This window comes from Stegostoma tigrinum, chromosome 6 (assembly GCF_030684315.1).
Source record: "Stegostoma tigrinum isolate sSteTig4 chromosome 6, sSteTig4.hap1, whole genome shotgun sequence".
NCBI classification, from domain to species: domain Eukaryota; kingdom Metazoa; phylum Chordata; class Chondrichthyes; order Orectolobiformes; family Stegostomatidae; genus Stegostoma; species Stegostoma tigrinum.
The window spans coordinates 75,772,400-75,798,218 of record NC_081359.1 but is presented as its reverse complement, the minus strand read 5'-3'; the positions used below and the strand labels follow the sequence as shown (position 1 = coordinate 75,798,218).

At 42.2% G+C, this 25,819-nt stretch overlaps 1 protein-coding gene across 5 annotated transcripts in view; it reads right to left on the bottom strand.

Moving 5' to 3' along the window:
* tnfrsf19 (tumor necrosis factor receptor superfamily, member 19) overlaps window positions 1-25,819 on the bottom strand; it is a 75,904-nt gene that overhangs the window by 37,441 nt on the left and 12,644 nt on the right. For all 5 annotated transcript variants that reach the window (XM_048533539.2, XM_048533543.2, XM_048533541.2 and 2 more), the window contains exon 4: window positions 3,967-4,145. In XM_048533539.2, coding sequence (XP_048389496.1) covers window positions 3,967-4,145 — 179 coding nt within the window. The remainder of the gene's footprint in view (window positions 1-3,966; window positions 4,146-25,819) is intronic.

The following is a 25,819-nucleotide window of genomic DNA, read 5'->3' as shown; positions in this document are numbered from 1 at the left end:
TTCACAAGGTAAAATTCTTCTGCCTTTCAATAGTTAACATTTAAAATGAATAAAGGAAAAATAGTACACAGTTAACCTGGAGCTGTATCTGGTTTTGACTGTTATGTAATTTATAGTAAAACTGTTTATCAAGACTTACTGGAAGCCTCAGATATGAACGGCAAAGGAATGGGGATTTAATGCTTCCAGAGAAGGAGAAATTGGAGGAAAAAGGGACTAACAGGATTGCGCAATATAATTAGATGGGGAATCATAAAGGATTTGGTGCTTAAGTAAAGAGAGTAATTTATTCACAGGTTGTGACTAGTGTCGAACCAAAGCAATTGAAGGGCTGTAATGATATATTAAATTAATATATGTTGAAGCTGCAGGCAACACTTTTCAAAATAAAATCCTGATTATTTCAGTACTACCATCTCCGTAAACATCTCGAGTAGAACATAATGCTGAAGCCAGATACTCAGCACCAAATGTTGTGTATAGTATTAAATGTAAGCTGAGGAATTGCTACAGGATCAATTTCACAGGAAGCCAAAGATGCTTTTAAATTTCAGTTAACTGCATGAAAAGATCCATCATGTTACAAAACTGAACTTCTGAAAAGAAACCTAAGTTAGTATCAATTCTTATCTTTAAGGGTTCAAATCAATGTCACAACTTTGGATGACCTCTGGTAAGTATGGGCCCAATCCCATGAAGCTGCCCTAACCTGATTCTTTTTGATATTAAAGTGACCAGTGGATTTTGAACAAATTGGAAATCTTGGACTGAGGTTAAAGGCAAGATATACTATTGAAATAAAGAGAGAATTATCCATGTCATACATGACCTGAAAATGCTCATTCTATGACTTGATGGGTATATAGTCAGCAAAGTGTCTCCCAACACCTCCATCTGTTATCCTGATAATTACAAAAGACTGAAAAAGCTACCTATATGACCAACGATCCTTCTTCACCTCTGGCCTTCAACTTCCTTTGCTCTGTTGACACCGCTTCTGTCTATATTTTTATGGAAATATTATGGACTAGAGGTCTTCAAATCTCTATCACATGTCTCAAATATACCACCTTCAACATTCTTCTTTTTCCCTGCCAGTCACTATGCTGAAATTCAGATGTGTTCCATCATCTCTCGCCCTATGCACTTCCTTTCTCCTCTTGTTTTTCCTTTCCTTCTACAATCTGCTAGGTTTTAAGAAGCAGTTTGTGATATCTAATCCTTATTTGTTTGTTTCAACTAAGTTTGTTTCCTAACCTTTTCAAGCCTCATGGCATCTTGCATCATAAGTCATGGCTTTTCACATTAACCTTAAAAACTCTGTCAGTCAGCTATCCAGTAATCATTGAAAATAGGTTCACATTTTAAACAGCAGAGCAATTGTTCTGAAGGTGTTCTAAGCATCAGATGGGACAGCTAAGGTACAGCTGGCTGAATCACATGAGAAAGCACACCAAAAAATGGTTTACCGGTTGGGAGCCATTTGATTATTACTTATAAAATAGATAAAAACAAAGTTTTGCATCAATTTAGGTCCATCAACAATTTCACGGGCAGCAAATACACTACAAAAGCTTCAGACTGATACATCTTATTTGTCTGGAATACATATGCTACCAGATTACAAAACTCACCACAGCAAAACTGCAAATTATTCTGCTCTTGCTGTAAAATAATTTAGTTATTTTGATTTTGGAGGAGTTAGGAGAAAAATATTAAAATAATTTGTTTTTTATTCCCTGTTGTACAGTCCTGAATCCTGATCCTAAGAAGCACAGTTCCTCCTTCAAACCAAATATTTATTTTCTCCACAAGAAGTCTTAAATTTCTTAAACACTTGTGTCAGAACTGTGGACCTGTCTTCTTTCCTCAGTCTTCCCTCGCAGCCAGAAACCTTCAGGATTTTGAAATGCAAACCAGGCACCAGTTAACCATGACGTGTTTCCACAAACTCCTCATCTTTGGTAACAAAGTGTGAAGCTGGATGAACACAGCAGGCCAAGCAGCATCTCAGGAACCGAGCGGAGGTGTTCTGCAAAGTATTCTGCATCCACTGTACCCGGTGTGGCTTCCACTACATTGGGAAAACCAAGCAGAGGCTTGGGGACCGCTTTGCAGAATATCTCCGTTTGGTTCACAATAAACAACTGCACCTCCCAGTCGTGAACCATTTTAACTCCCCCTCCCATTCCTCAGACGACATGTCCATCATGGGCCTCCTGCAGTGCCACAATGATGCCACCCGAAGGTTGCAGGAACACTAACTCATATTCCGCTTGGGAACCCTGCAGCCCAATGGTATCAATGTGGACTTCACTAGCTTCAAAATCTCCCCCTCCCCCACTGCATCCCAAAACCAGCCCAGCTCGTCCCCTCCTCCCACTGCATCACAAAACCAGCCCAGCTCGTCCCCGCCTCCCTAACCCGTTCTCCCTCTCACCTATTCCCTCCTCCCACCTCAAGCCACACCTCCATTTCCCACCTACCAACCTCATTCCGCCTCCTTGACCTGTCCATCCTCCGTGGACTGACCTATCCCCTCCCCACCTCCCCACCTATACTCTCCTCTCCACCTATATTCTCCTCTATCCATCTTCAGTCCACCTCCCCCTCTCTCCCTATTTATTCCCGTTCCCTCTCCCCATCCCCCTCTCTGATGAAGGGTCTAGGCCCGAAACGTCAGCTTTTGTGCTCCTGAGATGCTGCTTGGCCTGCTGTGTTCATCCAGCCTCACATTTTGTTCTCTTGGATTCTCCAGCATCTGCAGTTCCCACCATCTCTCTCCTCATCTTTGGTGCTGGGCCCTTCAGCAGAGATTCTTAACGATCCCAAACACCAGAATCATACTCTGGAAGAGGTTTTTGTTCTGCTAAAATGGAAAATACAATAGGGCTAGAAATGCTGCTGGGCTATTTAAACAACTGTGGAGAATTCTTCGTATCCACCCTTGTTTACAGTTCTCACTTCCTGAGTTAATTCCTCACAAAAGTAAATTGTAAAAGTATTCAATTCAACCATTTAAATGAAATGATAGATATAACATCATACAAACTGACCTTCCATTACTTCTTTTAAAAGATTAGTTAGCGAACTGAGAAATAGTTAAAGTAATGTAGCAATTAAATGTTGGGCTATTCATCTCAAAGTGAGCAATAAACAGAATGGCAGGCAATAAAGCTGTGAGACATGCTAATGGCTTGTAAAAAAATCCTCTTTAATTGTCACAGTTGTCCGTGTTGGCTAAAGGATCAAGAGATAACACATGAAAACAAATAAAACATTAGTGGCAGAGTCTGAAGTATTTCTGGGGCGTGCAAAGAGATAGAAGGGGGTCTGGAGGAAGGAAGGAAAGTATGGTGGCGGGGGGAAAGAGTTTCTTAAGATAAAATAAGGGAATGCAAGGATCTTCATCTGAGCACTCCCTTTCCATGTCCCTTACCTTCCCCTCAAATCCTCACCCTAAAATGTAGGCACACACCACTCAGCTCCTGATCTCTGTTGTGTTTCTGTGGTGAAATCTTGAACGAGTTTTGAATAGAGGGAGAGAGAGAGAGAGAGAGAGAGATGCTGAGTGACACATATCTATGTGAGGAACGTAACCTAGAAAGACAAGAGTTGCCATTCAGAGAGAAAGACAATAGATTTTACATTGGATTTCTTGCTAATTTGTTCTAGATCAGGCAATGCATAATCTGCATACACAGTTTTGTTAAATTTTCTACTATGAAAAACAAAGTTGCAATAGAAAGTGGAGTAAATGACATCAGGGAAGATTTTGAAATGATTCAGGTTTATTATTTTACAAAAGTGCATAGGCAACGAGTGGATTTCATTGTGTAACCAGATGTCCTATGGTGAATGATAAGTAGGAATTTGACAACACTTCTGAGTTGAGAGAGATTGAAATTGGGTCATCCCAGATTCTTACTAAGTGTGCAGAACAACTCTGATGCTCCTTGAACCTACCCTGACAAGCAGTCTCCACACACAGCATTACCAGTGGCAGTGCAGTTGGCCTTTTGGATGCGGTTTACGAGAGCACAGTCCAGGCATGGCTTGCACTTTTGAAATCCCCAGTCTTCCTTGAACCTGCTTGGCCTGCAGGTCACGCACTGTCCATCATCCCCATATCCAAACCCACATTCCTGCAAGGATTAACAAGAAATACCCACTGTTAGAGGAAAAAAGGAGTGTGAATAAAGAGAAATTACTACGATAAAAACAAGAGGCCTGTGTAATGATTACTGCAGACAGGCCTCAGTCAGGAGACAATGGCAACCTTTTAGTGGATTCCAATGTCCCTTTCAGTGCTAATAATCTCCCTTACTGCTTTAATCAACACTTAATCACTCCGTTATTTCACAATACACAGATAATTTGAATGACAATACGGCTTGAGGTCTCCTACAGCTACATTATTAATAGCTATGGTAGTGTTATTTTTTTAAACTAAGTCAGTCATGTGAATGTCCAGGAGTGGAGCATAAATGAAATGCTTCTGCATTCATTCATTGTGCTGTTCCAAAATCTGAACAGTGGAGGGATTCATTTGTTTCTGAGGAAAAGATTATTTTTGTGCCTTCAAGGACTCTGCTTGAGGCTTAATGTCTATTTGCAAATTATGGTGCTTGAATTAATTTGTGCGCTCAGAAATGTCACTTCCATTTCTCAGTCCAATAAGCAATGGCATTAATGCAGTAGAACACTGAGAATAACGTAACAATTCCCTTATTTCATCCATTCCATTATTAGGCTTCCACATGTTTCATCATCGACGAACAAATAACTAGCGTCACAGATAGCAGGAACTGCCGATCCTGGAGAATCTGAGATCATAAGGTGTAGAGCTGGATGAACACAGCAGGCCAAGCAGCATCAGAGGAACAGGAAAGCTGATGTTCCGGGTCTGGACCCTTCTGATTTTCTGAATTTGCTGAAGAAGGGTCCAGACCTGAAACGTCAGCTTTCCTGCTCCTCTGATCCTGCTTGGCCTGCTGTGTTTATCCAGCTCTATACCTCGTAATCTCAAATAACTAGCATTATCCAGGATCTGTGCTTATTGCTAGAAGCCAGGCCCCAGACTTTTCTTGCCAGGCCAAAATCCTAACTGCTTAAGGCCTTAAATTCCTACCACTTTCCAAACCACAGTGCTGTATGCCAGCCAACTAATCAAACCTTTTATCCCTGACTTTTTGGTTGCCAAACTAAACATCCGGCAGCATTGAATCATTTGAGCCATTTAGTACTAACTGTAACTCAAGGTCAATTCTCCATCGTTGAGGATGCCTACTCGGCTGCAAACTCCATCATCCCATTTTATTGGCATCGAGAATCAAGCTCCATTTCTTATCATATGGGCTCACTCAGGGCCATATCATTTCTCTTGTCCACTCTGTTTCTGATCCTATTACCAATATGTCACACATTGGTCTTTTGATTGTTTAATCAACTTGTTGCTGCTCCTCTGCTCTTTGTTCCAGTTACTGTACCAAGGTTGTTTCTCTAATCCATTTCCCTGTCACAATATTTCTTGTTTCATAGCAATTGTCTTCTCCCACAAAGGAATTTACAACATGTTCCATCAATGGCCACCATCGGATTTTGTATTAATCCCCACTTCACTGTCACTGGGTCAAAATCCTGGAATTCCCTCCCTAATGGTAGATGGACTGCCGCGGTTCAAGAAGGCAGCTCATCACCACTTGCTAGAAGTAGCGTTCACATGCAGGGACCAGATTTTTGTTGAATCAGTGCAAATACTGTGAACTTCACCCTTGAGTTCAAAATGACCCTATCAGAGACTGTTTGGATATCAATCAACAAAAGCAGAGATTGTTGCCAAAACACAGCAGGTCTGACAGCATCTGTAGACAGAAAGCAGAGTTAATGTGTTGTTTCCAATGACTCTTCATCAACACAGAACTGGACATCATTAACATGTGCTACAGGTATAAGAATGTAAAATCTTACTGCAGGGCTGAGGTGTTTTCTTCAGGGTTGAATCAATTTTAGAGGTGTTCAGATGATAAAATAATTTTAATGGAAACATTATCATGAAATTCCATTGAAACAACTTTAAAAACTAGTGATGAACTGTTTATGATATAGTCTCACTCTATTTAACGTTGGCTGCTTTCTTTTCTTCTCTAGTTTGTAATGAAACATTATTCATCTTACAAGGTAAAATACTGTGAATGCTTGAAATCTGAAACAAACATATCCATAGAGAGACAGAAACAGTCAATATTTTGAGTCTGGTATGACTCTTCTGAAGAAACATAGCTCTGCTTTCTCTCTGCAGACGTTGGTAGACCTGCTGGGCTTTTCCAGCATTCTGTGATTTTGTCCATTATTCATATTTTAGTTATTTTAAAATGCTGAATTGGTTAACTATTTCGAGAAAGAAGCCCTTTGAAGTCAGAATTCAAAAGGTTTTATTGAGTCACTTAGTGAGTTTTAAAGCGAAACTTCATTATTGATTTAAAGATAGGCTTGTTGGTGCTTTACCTCACAGTTATATGCAAACAGAATCAGACATACATTGTTTAATGAGATATTACACTTCCAGTCTTCCATACAAGGACCAAAAGGCTATACATGGCATGACCCAAACAAACATACTGAGGAATCTTGCACATGCACAACAACACGATCAAATATTAAGATGAAAGACATCTCTTTCACACACAGAGGCTATGTTCTAACTGCAGACTTCCAAAATCAGCCACTGAAACTGATGCATCTCGTCTGGTCAAAGTTATCCTTGGAAAATAATCTAACATTGAATATTTTAATGCTAGCTGAAAATTATTTTTGAGTACTTGCTTGGATATCTGTCAGTTAAGGCACTGTCAAATGCAACACTAAGTTATGCAGACAAGAAGTTTGCCAGCTTAATAACTAGCCCGAGTTGTAGCCAGGGCAATTAAGAAAACAAAGTGTAAAAATAAATAGAATCAGAGATAATGGGAACTGCAGATGCTGGAGAATTCCAAGATAATAAAATGTGAGGCTGGATGAACACAGCAGGCCAAGCAGCATCTCAGGAGCACAAAAGCTGACGTTTCGGGCCTAGACCCTTCATCAGAGAGGGGGATGGGGAGAGGGAACTGGAATAAATAGGGAGAGAGGGGGAGGCGGACCGAAGATGGAGAGTAAAGAAGATAGGTGGAGAGAGTGTAGGTGGGGAGGTAGGGAGGGGATAGGTCAGTCCAGGGAAGACGGACAGGTCAAGGAGGTGGGATGAGGTTAGTAGGTAGCTGGGGGTGCGGCTTGGGGTGGGAGGAAGGGATGGGTGAGAGGAAGAACCGGTTAGGGAGGCAGAGACAGGTTGGACTGGTTTTGGGATGCAGTGGGTGGGGGGGAAGAGCTGGGCTGGTTGTGTGGTGCAGTGGGGGGAGGAGGGGACGAACTGGGCTGGTTTAGGGATGCAGTAGGAGAAGGGGAGATTTTGAAACTGGTGAAGTCCACATTGATACCATATGGCTGCAGGGTTCCCAGGCGGAATATGAGTTGCTGTTCCTGCAACCTTCGGGTGGCATCATTGTGGCAGTGCAGGAGGCCCATGATGGACATGTCATCTAGAGAATGGGAGGGGGAGTGGAAATGGTTTGCGACTGGGAGGTGCAGTTGTTTGTTGCGGACTGAGCGGAGGTGTTCTGCAAAGCGGTCCCCAAGCCTCCGCTTGGTTTCCCCAATGTAGAGGAAGCCGCACCGGGTACAGTGGATGCAGTATACCACATTGGCAGATGTGCAGGTGAACCTCTGCTTAATGTGGAATGTCATCTTGGGGCCTGGGATGGGGGTGAGGGAGGAGGTGTGGGGACAAGTGTAGCATTTCCTGCGGTTGCAGGGGAAGGTGCCGGGTGTGGTGGGGTTGGAGGGCAGTGTGGAGCGAACAAGGGAGTCACGGAGAGAGTGGTCTCTCCGGAAAGCTGACAGGGGAGGGGATGGAAAAATGTCTTGGGTGGTGGGGCACTTCCGCCATTTACAATCCGACCCCATGTGGTATACTGCATCCACTGTACCCGGTGCGGCTTCCTCTACATTGGGGAAACCAAGCGGAGGCTTGGGGACCGCTTTGCAGAACACCTCCGCTCAGTCCGCAACAAACAACTGCACCTCCCAGTCGCAAACCATTTCCACTCCCCCTCCCATTCTCTAGATGACATGTCCATCATGGGCCTCCTGCACTGCCACAATGATGCCACCCGAAGGTTGCAGGAACAGCAACTCATATTCCGCCTGGGAACCCTGCAGCCATATGGTATCAATGTGGACTTCACCAGTTTCAAAATCTCCCCTTCTCCTACTGCATCCCTAAACCAGCCCAGTTCGTCCCCTCCTCCCCCCACTGCACCACACAACCAGCCCAGCTCTTCCCCCCCACCCACTGCATCCCAAAACCAGTCCAACCTGTCTCTGCCTCCCTAACCGGTTCTTCCTCTCACCCATCCCTTCCTCCCACCCCAAGCCGCACCCCCAGCTACCTACTAACCTCATCCCACCTCCTTGACCTGTCCGTCTTCCCTGGACTGACCTATCCCCTCCCTACCTCCCCACCTACACTCTCTCCACCTATCTTCTTTACTCTCCATCTTCGGTCCGCCTCCCCCTCTCTCCCTATTTATTCCAGTTCCCTCTCCCCATCCCCCTCTCTGATGAAGGGTCTAGGCCCGAAACGTCAGCTTTTGTGCTCCTGAGATGCTGCTTGGCCTGCTGTGTTCATCCAGCCTCACATTTTATTATCTTGTAAAAATAAATAGGAAGCTTTTAGGTTGACAGGCTGTAACCAGCAAAGAACCACAAAGATCAGTACTTCGACCTCAGCTACTAACAATCCATATTAATGACACAGATGAGGGGAATGAGAGTGACCTCCACAGATTTGCTGATATACAAGTTTAGGTGGGAAGTTAAGTGGTTGTAAAGCCAAAGAAGCTACAGAGGGATACAGATTGTAAAGCGTTCGGCAAGAACATACAAAACATTGTAAAAAGTTTGAAATTAACTTATTAGCGGGATTTTTTTTCTTTTAAAGACCAGGATATTTTCTTAATTGTGACAGCCATGGAATTGTTTGCATTTAGGGGGACCTGGATATCTTTGTACATGAATTATTCAAAAGTTGCGTGCAGGTATAACAAGAAATTAAGAAGACAAATTACATGTTAGCTTTTGTTACAATGGTGTTGAAGTATTAGTATTCAGAAGCTTTACTTCTATTATACAGGCCATTCTGGAAGCCATGCCTGGAGTTGGATTAAATGGGGTACCCCTCACTGGTGCCCCACTCACCCAGTGTGGGCAACAATGAGCGGCTGGCGGTAGAACATGTTCCTCTATCCAGGGAGGACATCCAGCCTCAGGCAGTTGCTATCAATCAGACAATACCAGCAAGGAGGAGCCAGGGCTTCGCAATCAGTCCAGGATCTCGCCAAAGCCAGGCTGGACAAACCCTGATGACAGGATGGCGCACTGGATTTGGGAGGTCAAGTGGAGGGTAAAGGGACGGCATAAAGTGGCCACCAATGGGCACTTACATTGCCATTAATAGACAGTAAACTAGTTTCAATAATTTCACGGACACTGTTATCAAGACTAGCTTTCAATTTCAGATTTAAAAATTGAAATAAACCCAGCCAGCTATCACGGTGAAATATGAACCCAGAGATCCTGATCTAGCTTCCACCTTATTCCATGCACATGGTCCAGCAAGCCATGGAGTTGTATCAAACTGTGGCAAATGACTGTAAAAAATAAAACTAGACAGACCACTGGGAGTGAGTGACCCTGCAAAGTCTTCTCACTGGCACCTGGAAATTGGTATTAAAATATCGAAAGGTATCTCATATACGAGTCTAACAACAGCTTGACAAAGCGATACTCACTGAATTTTATAGCCAACGTACCAGATTCCTCCATAGCCAACCCTGGCTATGTCGTGCTCCAGTAGAGAGGGACTGGCTCTGGGAGTGATCATCACTGGTTATGAATCCCATGAAGGTATCACATCAAACACAGAAAGCCTATTGAGTTCTAGAGGATACATCTGTTAGACTGAGCCTGCAGCAGGCAGTGTGAGAATCAATAAGAGAGAAAGGCCTATTTAACCTTGCCATCACCGATGATTTTCCTATTGATTCTTTTAATGGGATGTCAGCATTATTGGCTGGGCCTGCATTTATTGCTCATTGCTTAAAAGAGGATATTGCTCAGCACTTTTGAAGTACGACACCATTTCCGTGAAAAATGGGGTAGATTAAGAACAGATCTGATGCTCAAGAGCACTGTGAGGCATCAGTAGCAGCAGAATGTATTCAACCTCAATCTATGTTCATCACTTTGGCACTGCCATCTGGTTTCATGAGGAGCAAAACCAGCTACATGTTAAAATGAGGTGCCAACTTACTGATGCTACAACACAGGTACACTAACATACAGGCAGCAGGGCTTTAGATGGTGACATCAAGCTGGGAGCTGTACTAAAGACTTGTGATCCAGAACTTGCCGTGCCCCTGGCTAAGCTGTTCCAGAGCATGTATCACAGAATCACTACGAGCCTGCGCCAACCCTCCAAACAACATCCTACCCAGACTCAGGCTCATATTCCTGTAATCTCGCCACATCCTCGTAACCTTGATTTAGCATGGCCAATCCGCCTAAGCTGCACATCTTTGAACTGTTGAAGGAGGCAGGAGCACCCGACACAAACCCACGCAGATATGGGGAGAATGTGCAAGCTCCACACAGACATCATGAGAAAAGCAGCTCCAGGTCTTAGCAGCTAGAAGTCTTGTTCTCCGTCTTTCTCTCCCTCTCAACAGTCTCATCTCCTGAAAGCACCTCAGACTTTGCCAAACTGGACCAATTCTCTGAGTACAAGAATATTACTGCAGCTTCATAAGAAATACGAGCAGGAGTAGGCCATCCGGCCTATCTTCAATCATCTGCACCCCAGCTTGTGGGAAAGGAGCTGCTACAACACCAGCTGACCAACAGTCTCCAACTGGACTGTGACTGTATGTCATGTAATAAATACTAATATTTTTGATTTTTAAAGAAATTCGTAAGTTGTAACTTCTTTCCTTCCCTTTCTACCTTATGTATGTGAATGGAGTATGAAAGATATTCCTTGGCATTTTAAATATTTTGTTGATAAAATGTATCTTTGATTTCTTCTTAAAGGTTTTTGCTGTGAGTTTATTTGAAAATTTAGCATCTGAAAAACCAGGATTTGGGGAGCATTTTTGGGCTTACCACAATAAGGGAAAGGAATAAAAAAAGAGAAGGGAGTAAATCAAATAATACCTGACTGTATCAGGCTTAAGAGGGAAAAGAAATCCTCAATTCCCACGTTGTTTGTGACACTACCCAACCCCCATTCCTCACCCATCGATGCTTTATGTCCATCACCACACAATAAACTGGAAAAATTGCTCAGCTAAGTCCTGCCCACAGAAAGTAGAAAGCACTCAAATCTGGCCAATTTCTGGCATGTTCACTTACCCCCAATCACCAGCAAAGCAATGGAAAGTGTAGTTAATGGTACTATCAATCTGTGCCTGTACAGCAACAGCCTCTTTATTGATGATTAATTTGGGTACCACCAACAACTTTGATTCTAGGTTTCAAAACAGACTAGGTTCAATTTTGATAAAAAGACCCGAATTCCAGAAAAGGGCTTAGGGTGAATGCGTTCGAAATGAGAGCAGCATTTGAACGAAGGTAGCTTAAAGGAGTCCTAGCAAAATTGATGTCAATGAAAAGCAAGGGGAAAATTCTCGCTAGCTGGATTCACATCACGTGAATAGGAAGATTGTTGTGGTCGCTGGAGATCAATAATCTTAAAATACATTGTTGCAGGAGTTCCTCAGAGAATTGTACTCTACCTAGCTGGTTTCACCTCAGGTCAGAGTTGGGGATGGTCACTGATAATTACAGTATTCAGCAGCTCATTCACCATCTCCATCCCACCCTGTCTACTAGATAACAAGGCGTAGAGCTGGATGAACACAACAGGCCAAGCAGCATCAGAGGAGCAGGAAAGCTGATGTTTTGGGCCTAGACCTTTATTCTGGGCCCGAAACGTCAGCTTTCCTGCTCCTCTGATGCTGCTTGGCCTGCTGTGTTCATTCAGCTCTACACCTTGTTATCTCAGATTCTCCAGCATCTGCAGTTCCTACTATCTCCACTCTGACTCCTGTTGGCTTATGGTCTTTGGCAGCATTGGAATATCTCACCTTAGAAAGGGTAAGATCAGATAATGATTCATCGGATCTTTACATGTGGAAACAGGCCATTCTGCCCATCTAATCCACATCAATCCTGTGAAGAGCATTCCATCCAAATTCATCCCCCTACCCTCTCCCTGTAACCCTGCATTTCCCATGGCTAGGAGAAAATTACTGCAGATGCTGGAATCTGTACTGAAAACAACAAATGCTGGAGATGACACTGGGTCAGACAGCAACCATAGTGAGTGAGTAAGTTAACATTTTGAATCTAGATGACTTATCCGAGCTGAAGGGAAGTGTGAAAGTGACAGGGTTATAGCAATAATATGGGGGTGGGGGTAGTGGGTATAGGGTGCTGGTGGAGAAAAGGTGTTAAACTATCAACATGCTTTCTCCACCAGCACCCTACTCCCACTACAACATAAATGCCACCTCTTCCATACTTCAGCTTGGATGAAGAGTCATCTAGACTTGAAATGTTAGCTATTTTCCATGGTTAATCCACCAAACTTCAAACTTTAACGCGGCCAATCCACCAGAGCAAACCCACGCAGGCACAGGGAGAATGTGCAAACTCTACACAGACAATTACCTGAGGGAGGAATTGAAACCAGGCCCCTGATACTGTAAGACAGCAGTACTAACCACTGAGCCAGATGGCCCCAGAAGTATATTCAATCCTATCATCATACAATATTCACAGAGGATAGACCAGCTGTCTACGCATAGGACAACTGAGCACATATTCTGTTAATCCCAATCAGTTGTATGATTTGTTTCATTCATTTTGAAAAATTACTGTCATGTTATTTCCTTTAACAAGGAAGAAGTGACACTCCTTTTCTTCTGCTGTACACTCTCTTCTTCAGTTGGACATTGTTCAAAACTATCTTCCCAAAATATGTGGAAGAAAATCAAAAGAAACTTTATTTGTACACATCCCCAGCCAAAGAAAATGATGAATATCAAAGCTCGGCTGCAAGTAAGATATCAGAAATGATTGGTTTATATCAGAATGCATGGAAAGTGGAGCAGTGTCAGAGTCAAATTATTTATATATTAATTGCTGTAATATTAACAAGTTCAGATTTCTTTTAAGTGTATGCCAAGTATGAATTAAAAAAAAGTGGCTTTGTGTAAAGCCTACTTCCTGACAGTCTGTTAAAAAGAATGTATGGTAACATTTCGATAAGACCAAAGCAGTGGGTTGTAAAGCGGTAACACAATTCTTCAGAAGTAATCCTCAAATCCCATGCTGGGCTGTGCAAGTGACTTATTCCATTATACAAATGTGACTTTTTCAAAAAACAGAAACATCTCTACACATGTTAGATTCTTTGTTGAAAGCTAGTAAATTTCTTTCTGTCAACTACATTATATATTCACTCTGGTTTACAGTGCAAATGCATATTCTGCAGCATATCTTTTTTTTGGTTGCAGGGTACTGAATCTTTTGGCTTTCTGTCAAAAGACAGAACAGCAAAATATGTACAGTATTAATTTAATAAAGTTAATCGCTTGCTGCTTAAGGGCATTTGTGCATCATCCTGTGGGTAGGAATTAATGACCCACTGATTTTGAAATTTGCCTCTGGATTTGAGTGAACTTAGGAAACTCAATCATCAATGAACAGGTGACAGAATGAAGTTAGTACCTTTAGCACAAACAGTAATAACTAGGAATTTTAGAAATACTGTAGGCCATCAATGAATTCCAAACAATGGTTTGTTGAATTTTTAACAGTAAAAGAAATAATCTTTATTTATACAACGCCTTTCATGACCACGGCACTGGGGAGAACTCCCCTGCTCTTCTTTGTATAGAGTCAAAAGATCTATTTATGTCTAGCCCGAAACGTCAGTTTTCCTGCTCCTCTGATGCTGCTTGGCCTGCCGCATTCATCCAGCTCTACACCTTGTTATCTCAGATTGTCCAACATCTGCACTTCCTCCAATCTCTGTTTATGTCTAAATGTGTGAGCAAACAGGGCCTGATTCAACAACTCAGCTGAAAGATGACATCTCCACTCCATCAGAAGCCTGCCTGAATACCAACCTGGATTTGTGGTCAGGTTTCTGGAGCAGGACTTGACATTTCTGACTCAGAGGCAAGTGTTGCACCGTGAAATTTTTTGGAATACCTCTTCAGTCGTGTACCCATTGGAAATCTATTGGTAAACTCCTGGACTCATCGTGGGCTCCTGGCCTCAGTATAGACTCCCGGCCTCAGCTTAGATTCGAATCCTGACACTCCTGGCATTGAGGTGAAGGCTGACACAGTCTGGGTTGGAAGGACTGTTATTCTTAACTCTCATTTCTTTATTTTTCTAGTTTATTGATAGACTTCATTTTTATTTTTCTTTTTTTCCCGTAAAAACTTGTACTTAAGAGTACCTATGATGGTGCTGTAAAAGTGGCCACTTGTAAACATCACCGTACGCATGTGAGTACATGTGATAATAGAGCTAATTCAATTCAAGTCCATAATGCATTCATTACTATTGCACTCATCCTATATGACTATAAGACCATAAGACGTAGGAGCAGAAATTAGGCCATTCGGCCCATTGAGTCTGCTCTGCCATTCAGTCATGACTAATAAGTTCCCTAGGCCCATGCTCCCGCTTTCTCCTTGTAACCCTTGATTCCCTTTGATAATCCAGAACCTATCTATCGCCGTCTTAAATTTACTCAGTGACCTGGCCTCCACAGCCATCTGTGGTAATGAATTCCACAGATTCACCACTCTCGGACTGAAGAAGTTTCTCCTTATCTCCATTCTAAAAAGTTGTCCCTTTACTCTAAGGCTGTGCCCTCGGGTTCTAGTCTCTCCTACCAATAAAAGCATCTTCCCAACATTCACTCTTTCCGGGCCATCCAGTATTCTGTCAGTTACAATTAGATCCCTCCTCATCCTTTAAAACTTCAATGAATATAGTCCCAGAGTCCTCAAACGTTCCTCTAATGTTAAGCTTTCCGTTCCTGGGACCGTTCTCGTAAACCTCCTCTGAACCCACTCCAGGGCCAGTGCATCCTTCCTGGGATATGAGGCCCAAAACTGCACACAATGCTCCGAACGTGGCCTGATCAGGGCCTTATAAAGGCTTAGTAGTACATCCCTGCTTTTGCATTCGAGTCCTCTCAAAATAAATGTCAACATTGCATTTGCCTTCCTGACTACTGACTCAACCTGCAAGTTTAGCTGGAGAGCGACTAAATGTTGTCAAGCTGAAATGCTAAACCTGCCTTGGTCTCTCACTAAACGTTGTTACAGAGTGTCTCCAGTACTTTTTTTCCAGATTTCTAGCATCTGCATTATTTTAGCTTTTTATACTGGACTGAAAATGCTGAAGAATATCTGTGAAAGCCCAAATGAATAAACATCAATTGTATTATTTAATTTAGAGATCAAATAAGACTACAAAATTATTGTACTGTGAAATTGGGATAGAGACATTTGTGTAAATCATGCATTTGTAATACTTTTTTTAAAATATAGAATCCCTACAGCGTGTAAACAGGCCCTTTGGCCCAACAAGTCCACACTGAACCACAGAGCATCCTCCTGTAACCCACTCAATTTACACATCCCCGAGCACCGTGGGCAGTTTAGCATGGCCAATCCACCTAGCCTGCACATCTTTGGACTGTGGGAGGAAACCTATGCAGGCACAGGGAGAATGTGCAAACTCCATGTAGACAGTCGCCCAAAGCTGGAATCAAACCCAGGTCCCTGGTGCTGTGAGGCAGCATTGGTCACCACTATGCCACAGTGCCACCCTGAAACTGCATTGATTGTTTTCTGAGTGAGAATGATAACATGCCAATTCTAGTTCACAAATTTGCCAAATTATTGGCATAGATTGGGAAAGCCATTGGCACCTTGTGAATGCATCTTTCATTTAAACAATTTCTTCTGTACTTTTGATCATAAAATAGAATTCATCTAACAGCATCTGCCAGAACTGAAATTTCCAGCACCTTTACACTTCAATTCCTTTGTAACAAGGGAGTTTAATGAGCTTTGTTTATTTTTACAATACATTCTTCAATATAAGAGTAATCCCTTAAAGCTCTTTTATAAGATTTTGTTAATTAAATCAGAAAATGAAACAATATAATTGACTCTAGGCCTCAATTTTACCCATTTTTATGATCAAACATGTTCATATTTTTGGATTAACATTTAAAAATTTTTGTTCAGTCATCATTGGGCTCTTGATTAGACAAAATGAGCCATACTCAGAGTAACACTTCTGCTTTTATTCTTTAATTCTTATTTTTCAAGTGCTTCGATCTGCTTCAAAATGATAAAACTGGAAACAAGCAAAACATAGACCTCCACTTCTTAACATGTCTTGTTTGAATATAGGTCAGCGTATCATAGAACACTTTCTCTTCAAACAATCAGGTCTCAGAATTTTAATGGAGCAGATCCAGACCTTTTATATTGTCCTTTGGCAACATAACTATGAACGCAAGTCATTGCTGTTGCAAGCTGCAGCCAGTGGGTCAGGTGAAGATAAACCTGCTCCAAATGGACTGCAGCAGTTCAAGAAGGCAGCTCATCACCACCATGGACCGGCAAGCAAGAAGTTGGTTTGAAGTGTGTCTACTTCAACGCCAGGAGCATCCGGACTAAGGTGGGTGAACTTGCAGCATGGGTTGGTACCTGGGACTTCGATGTTGTGGCCATTTCGGAGACATGGATAGAGCAGGGACAGGAATGGTTGTTGCAGGTTCCGGGATTTCGATGTTTCAGGAAGAACAGAGAAGATGGTAAAAGAGGGGGAGGTGTGGCATTGTTGGTCAAGGACAGTATTACAGTTGCAGAGAGGATGTTTGGGGACTCGTCAACTGAGGTAGTATGGGCTGAGGTTAGAAACAGGAAAGGAGAGGTCACCCTGTTGGGAGTCTTCCATAGGCCTCCGAATAGCTCCAGATATGTAGAGGAAAGGATAGCAAAGATGATTCTCAATAGGAGTGACAGTGACAGGGTGGTTGTCATGGGGAACTTCAACTTTCCAAACATTGACTGGGAACACTATAGTTTGAGTACTATAGATGGGTCAGTTTTTGTCCAGTGTGTGCAGGAGGGCTTCCTGACACAGTATGTAGACAGGCCAACAAGGGGCGAAGCCACATTAGATTTGGTACTGGGTAATAAGCCTGGCCAGGTGTTAGATTTGGAAGTAGGTGAGCACTTTGGTGATAGCGATCACAATTCTGTTATGCTTACTTTAGTGATGGAAAGGGATAGGTGTATACCACTGGGCAAGAGTTATAGCTGGGAGAAAGGCAATTACGATGAGATTAGGCAAGATTTAGGGAGCATAGGAAGGGGAAGGAAACTGCAGGGGATGGGCACATTAGAAATGTGGAGCTTATTTAAGGAAAAGCTCCTGTGTATCCTAGATAAGTATGTACCTGTCAGGCAGGGAGGAAGCTGTAGAAGGCGTGGGTTACGAAGGAAGTGGAATCTCTGGTCAAGAGGAAGAAGAAGGCTTATGTTAGGATGAGATGTGAAGGCTCAGACAGGGCGCTTGAGGGTTACAAGGTAGCCAGGAAAGACCTAAAGAGAGAGCTTAGAAGAGCCAGGGGAGACAATGAGAAGTTATTGGCGGATAGGATCAGGGTAAACCCTAAGGCTTTCCCTAGGTATTTAAGGAATAAAAGAGTGACGAAAGTAAGATTAGGGCCAGTTAAGGATAGTAGTGGGAAGTTGTGTGTGGAGTCAGAGGAGATAGGGGAAGCACTAAATGAATATTTTTCGACAGTATTCACTCTAGAAAACGACAATGTTGTCGAGGAGAATGCTGAGATACAGGCTAGTAGACTAGGTGGGATTGAGGTTCACAAGGAAGAGGTATTAGAAATCCTACAGAGTGTGAAAATAGATACGTCCCCTGGGCCGAATGGGATTTATCCTAGGATCCTCTGGGAAGCCAGGGAGGAGATTGCCGAGCCTTTGGCATTGATCTTTAACTCGTCATTGTCTACAGGAATAGTGCCAGATGACTAGAGGATAGCAAATGTGGTTTCTCTGTTTAAAAAGGGGAGTAGAGACAACCCTGGTAATTATAGACCAGAGAGCCTTACCTCAGTTGTTGGTAAAGTGTTGGAAAAGGTTATAAGAGATAGGATTTATAATCATCTAGAAAAGAATAAATTGATTAGGGATAGTCAGCATGGTTTCGTGAAGGGTAGGTTGTGCCTCACAAACCTTGAGTTCTTTGAGAAGGTAACCAAACAGGTAGATGAGAGTAAACCGGTTGATGTGGTGTATATGGATTTCAGCAAGGCGTTCGATAAGGTTCCCCACAGTAGGCTATTGTACAAAATGCAGAGGAATGGGATTGTGGGAGATATAGCAGTTTGGATCAGAAATTGGCTTGCTGAAAGAAGACAGAGGGTGGTGGTTGATGGGAAATGTTCATCCTGGAGTCCAGTTACCAGTGGTGTACCGCAAGGGTCGGTGTTGGGTTTATTGCTGTTTGTCATTTTTATAAATGACCTGGATGAGAGTGTAGAAGGATGGGTTAGTAAATTTGCAGATGACACGAAGGTCGGTGGAGTTGTGGATAGTGACGAAGGATGTTGTAGGTTACAGAAATACATAGTTAAGCTGCAGAGCTGGGCTGAGAGGTGGCAAATGGAGTTTAATGCAGAAAAGTGTGAGGTGATGCACTTTGGTAGGAGTAACCAGAATGCAAAGTACTGGGCTATTGGTAAGATTCTTGGTAGTGTAGATGAGCAGAGAGATCTCGGTATCCATGTACACAGATCCTTGAAAGTTGCCACCCAGGTTGACACGGTTGTTAAGAAGGTATACAGTGTTTTAGCTTTTATTAATAGAGGGATTGAGTTCTGGAACCAAGAGGTTATGCTGCAGCTGTACAAAACTGGTACGGCTGCACTTGGAGTATTGCGTGCAGTTCTGGTCACCGCATTATAAGAAGGACGTGGAAGCTTTGGAAAGGGTGCAGAGGAGATTTACTAGGATGTTGCCTGGTATGGAGGGAAGGTCTTACGAGGAAAGGCTAAGGGACTTGACGCTGTTTTCATTAGAGAGAAGAAGGTTGAGATGTGACTTAATTGAGACATATAAAATAATCAGAGGGTTAGATAGGGTGGATAGGGAGAGCCTTTTCCCTAGGATGGTGACGGCGAGCACAAGGGGGCATAGCTTTAAATTGAGGGGTGAAAGATATAGGACAGATGTCAGAGGTAGTTTCTTTACTCAGAGAGTAGTAAGGGTATGGAACGCTTTGCCTGCAACGGTAGTAGATTCGCCAACTTTAAATACATTTAAGTCATCATTGGACAAGCATATGGACGTACATGGAATAGTGTAGGTTAGATGGACTTCAGATTGGTATGACAGGTCGGAACAACATCGAGGGCCGAAGGGCCTGTACTGTGCTGTAATGTTCTATGTTCTCATGAGCAACAAGGCACAAGTAATCAATGCTGGCTCAGTCAGTGACATCCACATCCTATGAGAGAATATGAAAAAAAGTAACGTGGTATGAATAACAGGGAACTGTTGGATATACTAATAGATTTCCAATTATTGCAAATAAAAAGCTCCTGGTTTATGAAGTGACATAGTGACATGGACAAAAGATTGGCTAGCTAACAGGAAACACAGAGCTGACAGAAATGGGCTTTTATGTGGATGTCAAGAAGCGACAAGGGGTGTGCCATACGGCCATCAGTGCTGGGAACTCAACTGGTAACAACTTATATAAATGACTTGATGGCTCTTGATGGAATGGGTTGTTCACACCTTTTGATTTTCAACCTTGGCTTTCAACAGGGTGAGAATCGAGTACATTATATCGGTGGTTAATCCAGTCTGTTGGATTGCTACTCGAAGTTTTTTCCTTGCAGTCCTGAAGCGCCATCTTCCAATGATTCCATGCCTGCCCTCACCTTCTTGAATAAGTAAAACCCTCAAGAAGTAATTGTTAGATCTTATTCAGGACCAAAGGGCTGGACTCAGTTGAACAGAGTGAACAGAACGGCTCATAACCCCAAAGTACTTGTAAGAAGCATCAGGCCACATTTGCTAGAAATATACAAAAATAATACAGAAGAGAACAATATGCATGCAAAGAAAAATGAAATATTTCTTCCAAGTTCAATTAACACAAAATGAGCCATTGTTGAGCAACAGGAATGGAATGGAGTACCCAGGGTTTTGTTTGTTACTGCTACTCTGAGCTATCCAGATAGGTTATCTGCTGAAAAACTGGTGACAGTTGCATCCGTGCCATCTTTGAGAACATCACACACAGATAAGCAAATGGACAATTCCAAAGATGAGATTTTATTTATAGACACCAAAATGAATGCAATCCAAATGAATCGCAGCGACATTCTAGCTAACAATGCAGAGCAGATTCTGGCATCATGGCCAACATCCGTTTTACTGTCCTTTGATTGACTACTGCACCCAGCTCTCGTCCAATGGGAGCAGGTGTCAATTGTCAGATTAATGGCCTCAGTTGATCCGCTGGTGAGCCCTGTAAATTGATGGTGGGTTCGGACCAGGAATGCAGTTACATCCCATTTTATGTCCCTATCAACTTGCCAACCCTGCCTAAGCAAATGCGATACTCAGCTAAGTATTTTATCCTTTTGACAGCTGTGTTAAAAAGTGCATAAATTCACTAGATCTGTTTAATTAGAACTAAAAGAAAATTGGACAACTTATGAAAATTTCCGTGTCAATTCATTGCTGTAACAATTTATTGTACTGAAATAAATCAGACAGACCAGTGATTTAAAAGAGAATAATAGAAACAGGAGGGGATCATGCTGCTTCTCAACTCTTTGACAACATTTGGTGTATGATGGCTATTCTTTTGCCTTAGTTCCAATTTCTTGCCTGCTCCCCATATCCGTTGATTCCATAACAAACCAAAAATCTGTTCTTGAAAACCTCCAACCAAGCAGCATCTGCAACTCTGTGCAATGGAGAATTGCAAAGATTTAAAACCTTCTTAGTGAAGAAATTTCTCCTTATCTCCATCTCACCCTTATCTTGTGAATGTACATTTTGTTCTAAATTCTGCAGCCATCAAGAAAAACCTCCTAAATGTCTACCACATCAAAAACTTGTATGCTTCAAGGACGATAACTGTAGATGTTGGAGTTCAGTTCTCTCAACTCCTCAATCTCTGCAGGAGCACTTTAGGCTAGCGCCTTAGACCCAACCATCTTCTGTGAACAAGGAATAGAAGAAACAGGATCCTCAGCCCTTTGAGCCTGCTCTGCTAGTCAATAAGATCATGGTTAAAATGGTTTTAGCCTGAAATCTACTTTCCTACATACCCCTGTCAATATTTCATCCCTGTAGTAATCAAGAATCAGTCTACCTCTGCCTTAAACATATTTAAAGATGCTGCATCCACTACCTTTTGAGGAGGACAGCCCAAAGGCTCATAGCCATTTGAAAGAAACATTTTTCATCATCTGTCTTAAATGGGTGATCCCTAATTTCTAAATTATAACCTCTTGTTTTTCAATCAACTGCTTCATCAATGATCTTACCCTCAACGTAAGGCAAAAAACTGTGATGTTTGCTGATGATCGCACAATATTCAGTACTATTCACAACTTCTCAGATACTGAAGCCGTCCATACCAAGTGCAACATTCCCTTGAGAACATCCAGGCTCTGGTTGACAAGTGGTAGTTAACATTCACCTAAGTGCCAGACACTGACCATCTTCAACAAGCGAGAATCTAACCATTGCCTTTTGACAGTCAAAAGCATTATCACTGCTGAATTTGTCGCTATCTATATCCTGCGGGCGATCGCTGGCTGGAAAATGAACTGGACTAGTCATAGTCACTGTGGCTACAAAAGAAGGTCAGAAGCTGAGAATTCTGAAGCAGCTAACATACCTCCTGACTTCCTAAAGCCTGTCCACTGTCTCCAAGGCATAAATAAGAAGTGTGATGGAATACTCCCCACTTGCCTGGTTAAGAGCAACTTCAACAACACTCAAGAAACTTGACTCCATTGAGGACAAACTAAACTGTGTGACAGGCACTGCATTCACAAATATTCACTCCTTCCATCAATGCACTGTGGCAGCGAATTTGGACAGTTTACAAGATGCAGTGAATGAATTCACCCAGCATTATTAGAAAGCACCTTCCAAACGCCACAACTATTATCATGTAGAAGGACAAGGATATATGGGAACACCACCACCTGCAGGTTCCCTTCCAAGCCTCTCACTGTCACTGTTCAATTAATCTCACTGCATCAAAATGTTGGTAATCCCTCCCGAACAGCATTGTGGGTCTCCCTACATGAAATGAACTGCAATAGTTCAGCATGGCATCTCACAGCCACCTTCTCAAGGTTAATTACAGGTTTTCATCATAAGACAGCTCTCTAACCCCAGGATCCAGTCTAATCCTAAGTCATACTGTCTCCAAGGCAAGTATTCTTAAAATATTAAGACCAATATTGCGCACAGAATTCCAGTTGTGATCTCACTATAACCTTGCACAATTAAAGCAAAACATCATTGTTTTCCAATCCCTATGTCTTTAAGAGGTGTATTTTGCCCTGGTCTTTGTTTAGGAGGTCACGAATGGTCTGCTCAAAGCTAATAAAGTAAACAGCTTTTCAGGCCCTGGGGTTGTTTAAAGTTCAAACAATAGAAGCAGCCTGAATGGGTGGGATGAAGCTCCCACAGAACTAGGATTTTTAGTTTTAGCTTTCAACAGTTGCTGGGATCTTGAAGCTGGATGTGGAAGGCCTAATTCCTCTCTCTGTTACAGTGAAAAGTTGAGGTTCTCTTCCTGCTAATAGATTTGCACATGAAAAAAATCTACTTTACTAAATTCGCCTTTGCCAAGAGTGTGTTTATGGGATGTTACTTTACTGGAACAGTTGATTAGTAGTAGCTAATATATACTTAATTCTGTTAAGCATTTCAATAGAATTACAGTTAAGCCAATTATTTTATTTTGTTTGTATCTGAACTGTGGTATAAAAATAATGTGTTTTGCTTAAAGTTGTGTAGTTTAACCAATCAAATTGCACCTGGAATACAATGCCTCACACTTGCCTTTGGAATAAGAAAACATTAGGGTCTAGACTAAATTCTTAATATGTTTAGATGGGGTCTGTTCTGGTCCATAACACTCGCCATAAAGATCGACATGCTGCTTGCCTTCTCAATTTTTAAGACCATAAGATCATAAAACAAAGGAGTAGAAGTAGGCCATTCAGCCTACTGAGTCTGCTCTGCTATTCAATTGGACCTGATAATCTCCAACTCCACTTTCCTGTCACTTTCCCCACCATCCTTAATTCCCCTGGTGATTATAAGTCAGTCTGTCTCATACTTAATAGTCTGGCCTCAACAACCCTCTCTGGTAAGGAATTCCATAGAGACACCATCCTCTTAAAGGAGAAATTCCTTCTTATCACTGTTTTAATTGTGTAACCTGTTATTTGGAGATTACGGTCTCTAGTCCTAGAAGCACCCACAAGGGGGAACAAGCTTTCCACATCTACCCTGTCAAGTCCCCTAAGAATCTTGTATGTTCAAAAAAGTTGCCTCTCATTCTTCTGTTTTCCAATGAGAACAGGACAAATCCAATCAACCTCTCCCCATTAGACAGACACTCCATACTTGACAGCAGCCTAGTGAACCTTCTCTGGACTGTTCCCAATGCCAGTATATCTTTCCTTAGATAGGGGCTCAACATTGTTCACATAACTTCAGCTGTTTCCTGACAAGTGTCTTGCATAATTTAACAAAGCCCTCCTTACTTTTATACTCCATTCCCTTTGATAAAAAGGCCAACATTCCGTTTTTTGTTCCAATTATCCACCCAATTTGGATGCTAGCTTTTTGTGATTCATGGATGAGAATTCTAAATCACTCTGCATTTGGGCTTTCTGCAGTCTTCCTCCATTTAAATAATATTCATCTCCTTTATTCTTGTTGCCAAAGTGCATAACCTCACATTTTCCGATATTATATTCTATTCGCCAGTATTATGCCCACTTACTTAACTTGGGATCAATTGGCTAGATAGTTAGTTTGTGATGCAGAGTGATGCCAACAGTGCAGTCTCAATTCCTATACTGACTGAAGTTATGATGAATGCTCTGCTTTCTCAATATTGTCCCTTGCCTTAGGTGTGGTGACACTCAAGTTACACTCAGTATCTGCTGTCTCTCTTTGATATAACAGCAGCCTTTTCATCCACTGGGACTATTTACTTAGGACGCTTTAACTACACCTCTGTGCAACATGGAACAGTTATGAAACAGCAACACAGTATCATGTGTTTAGATTAGCTATTGAAAAAGACAAGGAATGTTCTGAAGTAAAAATACTTAATTTCAGAGGGGTCAATTCATGTAGGGTGAGCATAGGGGTAAACTGAGATCAAAGTTTGTCAGGCAAAACTGTAATTGAACATCTGGCTTCTTTTCAAGGGAAGATAGTTTGATACTGTCAAGGTACATTCCCATGAAGGGCAGGGTAAAGAAATCAAAGCTAGATATCTCTGGAGTTAAAGATAATGATGACGCAGAAAAAGAAGGTTTGCCACATTATTTCAGAGAGCAGTTAAGGGTCAACCATATTGCCATGGGTCTGGAATCATACGGAAGCCAGATTGGGTAAGGGTAGCAGATTTCCTTGCCCAAAGGACGTTAATGAATGGGAAGGATTTGTACATCAATCAATGAATATTTCATAGTCACTGTTATTGAGACTTCCTTTCAATTCTGGATTGCATTAATTGAATTTAAATTCCCCACCAGCATTGCTGGGATTGAACCTATTTGACAAAGAAGATTAACCAGTATCTCCAGGTTACTGGTCCAATAATAATAGCTCTGTCTCACCAGCTTTCCCCAACATGAGTCTAAATTCAATTGTAGGAAATGTTTTAGAAACAATATTCCGTGGAAAAATGAAGTGTTTGGACAATTGCTGATTCAGGAAAGCCAGCAGTTATTAAATGGAAATCATTTTAACTCACTTGACTGAGCATTCTCATGCACTATTCAACAAGGATTAATGAAGGTACTGCAGTAGATGAAGTCGTAAATGGACTTCCGAAAGGTATTCTATAAAGTGCTACATAATGGACATGTGTTAAAGCCCATGGAGTGAGCAACAATGTGTCAGCTTGAAAAAAAGATTGGCAGATTTACAGGAAGCAGAGTCAGTGTGAATGGCTGTTTTTTTTTCTGGATTAGAAGGAGGTTCAGGAGTCAGCAGAACTTGGATAGAATCTAGACTTGGGTATACACGATGCAGTTCCAAAGTCTAAAGATGACAAAAGCTTGGACGTTTTGTGAACTGTGAAGAGGATAGTTACAGACTTTGAAAAGGTACATTGGGGGCAGCATGGTGGCTCAGTGGTTAGCACTGCAGCCTCACAGCACCAGGGACCTGGGTTCGATTCCAGCCTCGGGCGACTGTCTGTGTGGAGTTTGCATATTCTCCCTGTGTCTGCGTGGGTTTCCTCCAGGTGCTCCGGTTTCCTCCCACAGTCCAAAGATGTGCAGGCTCGGTGGACTGGCCACTCT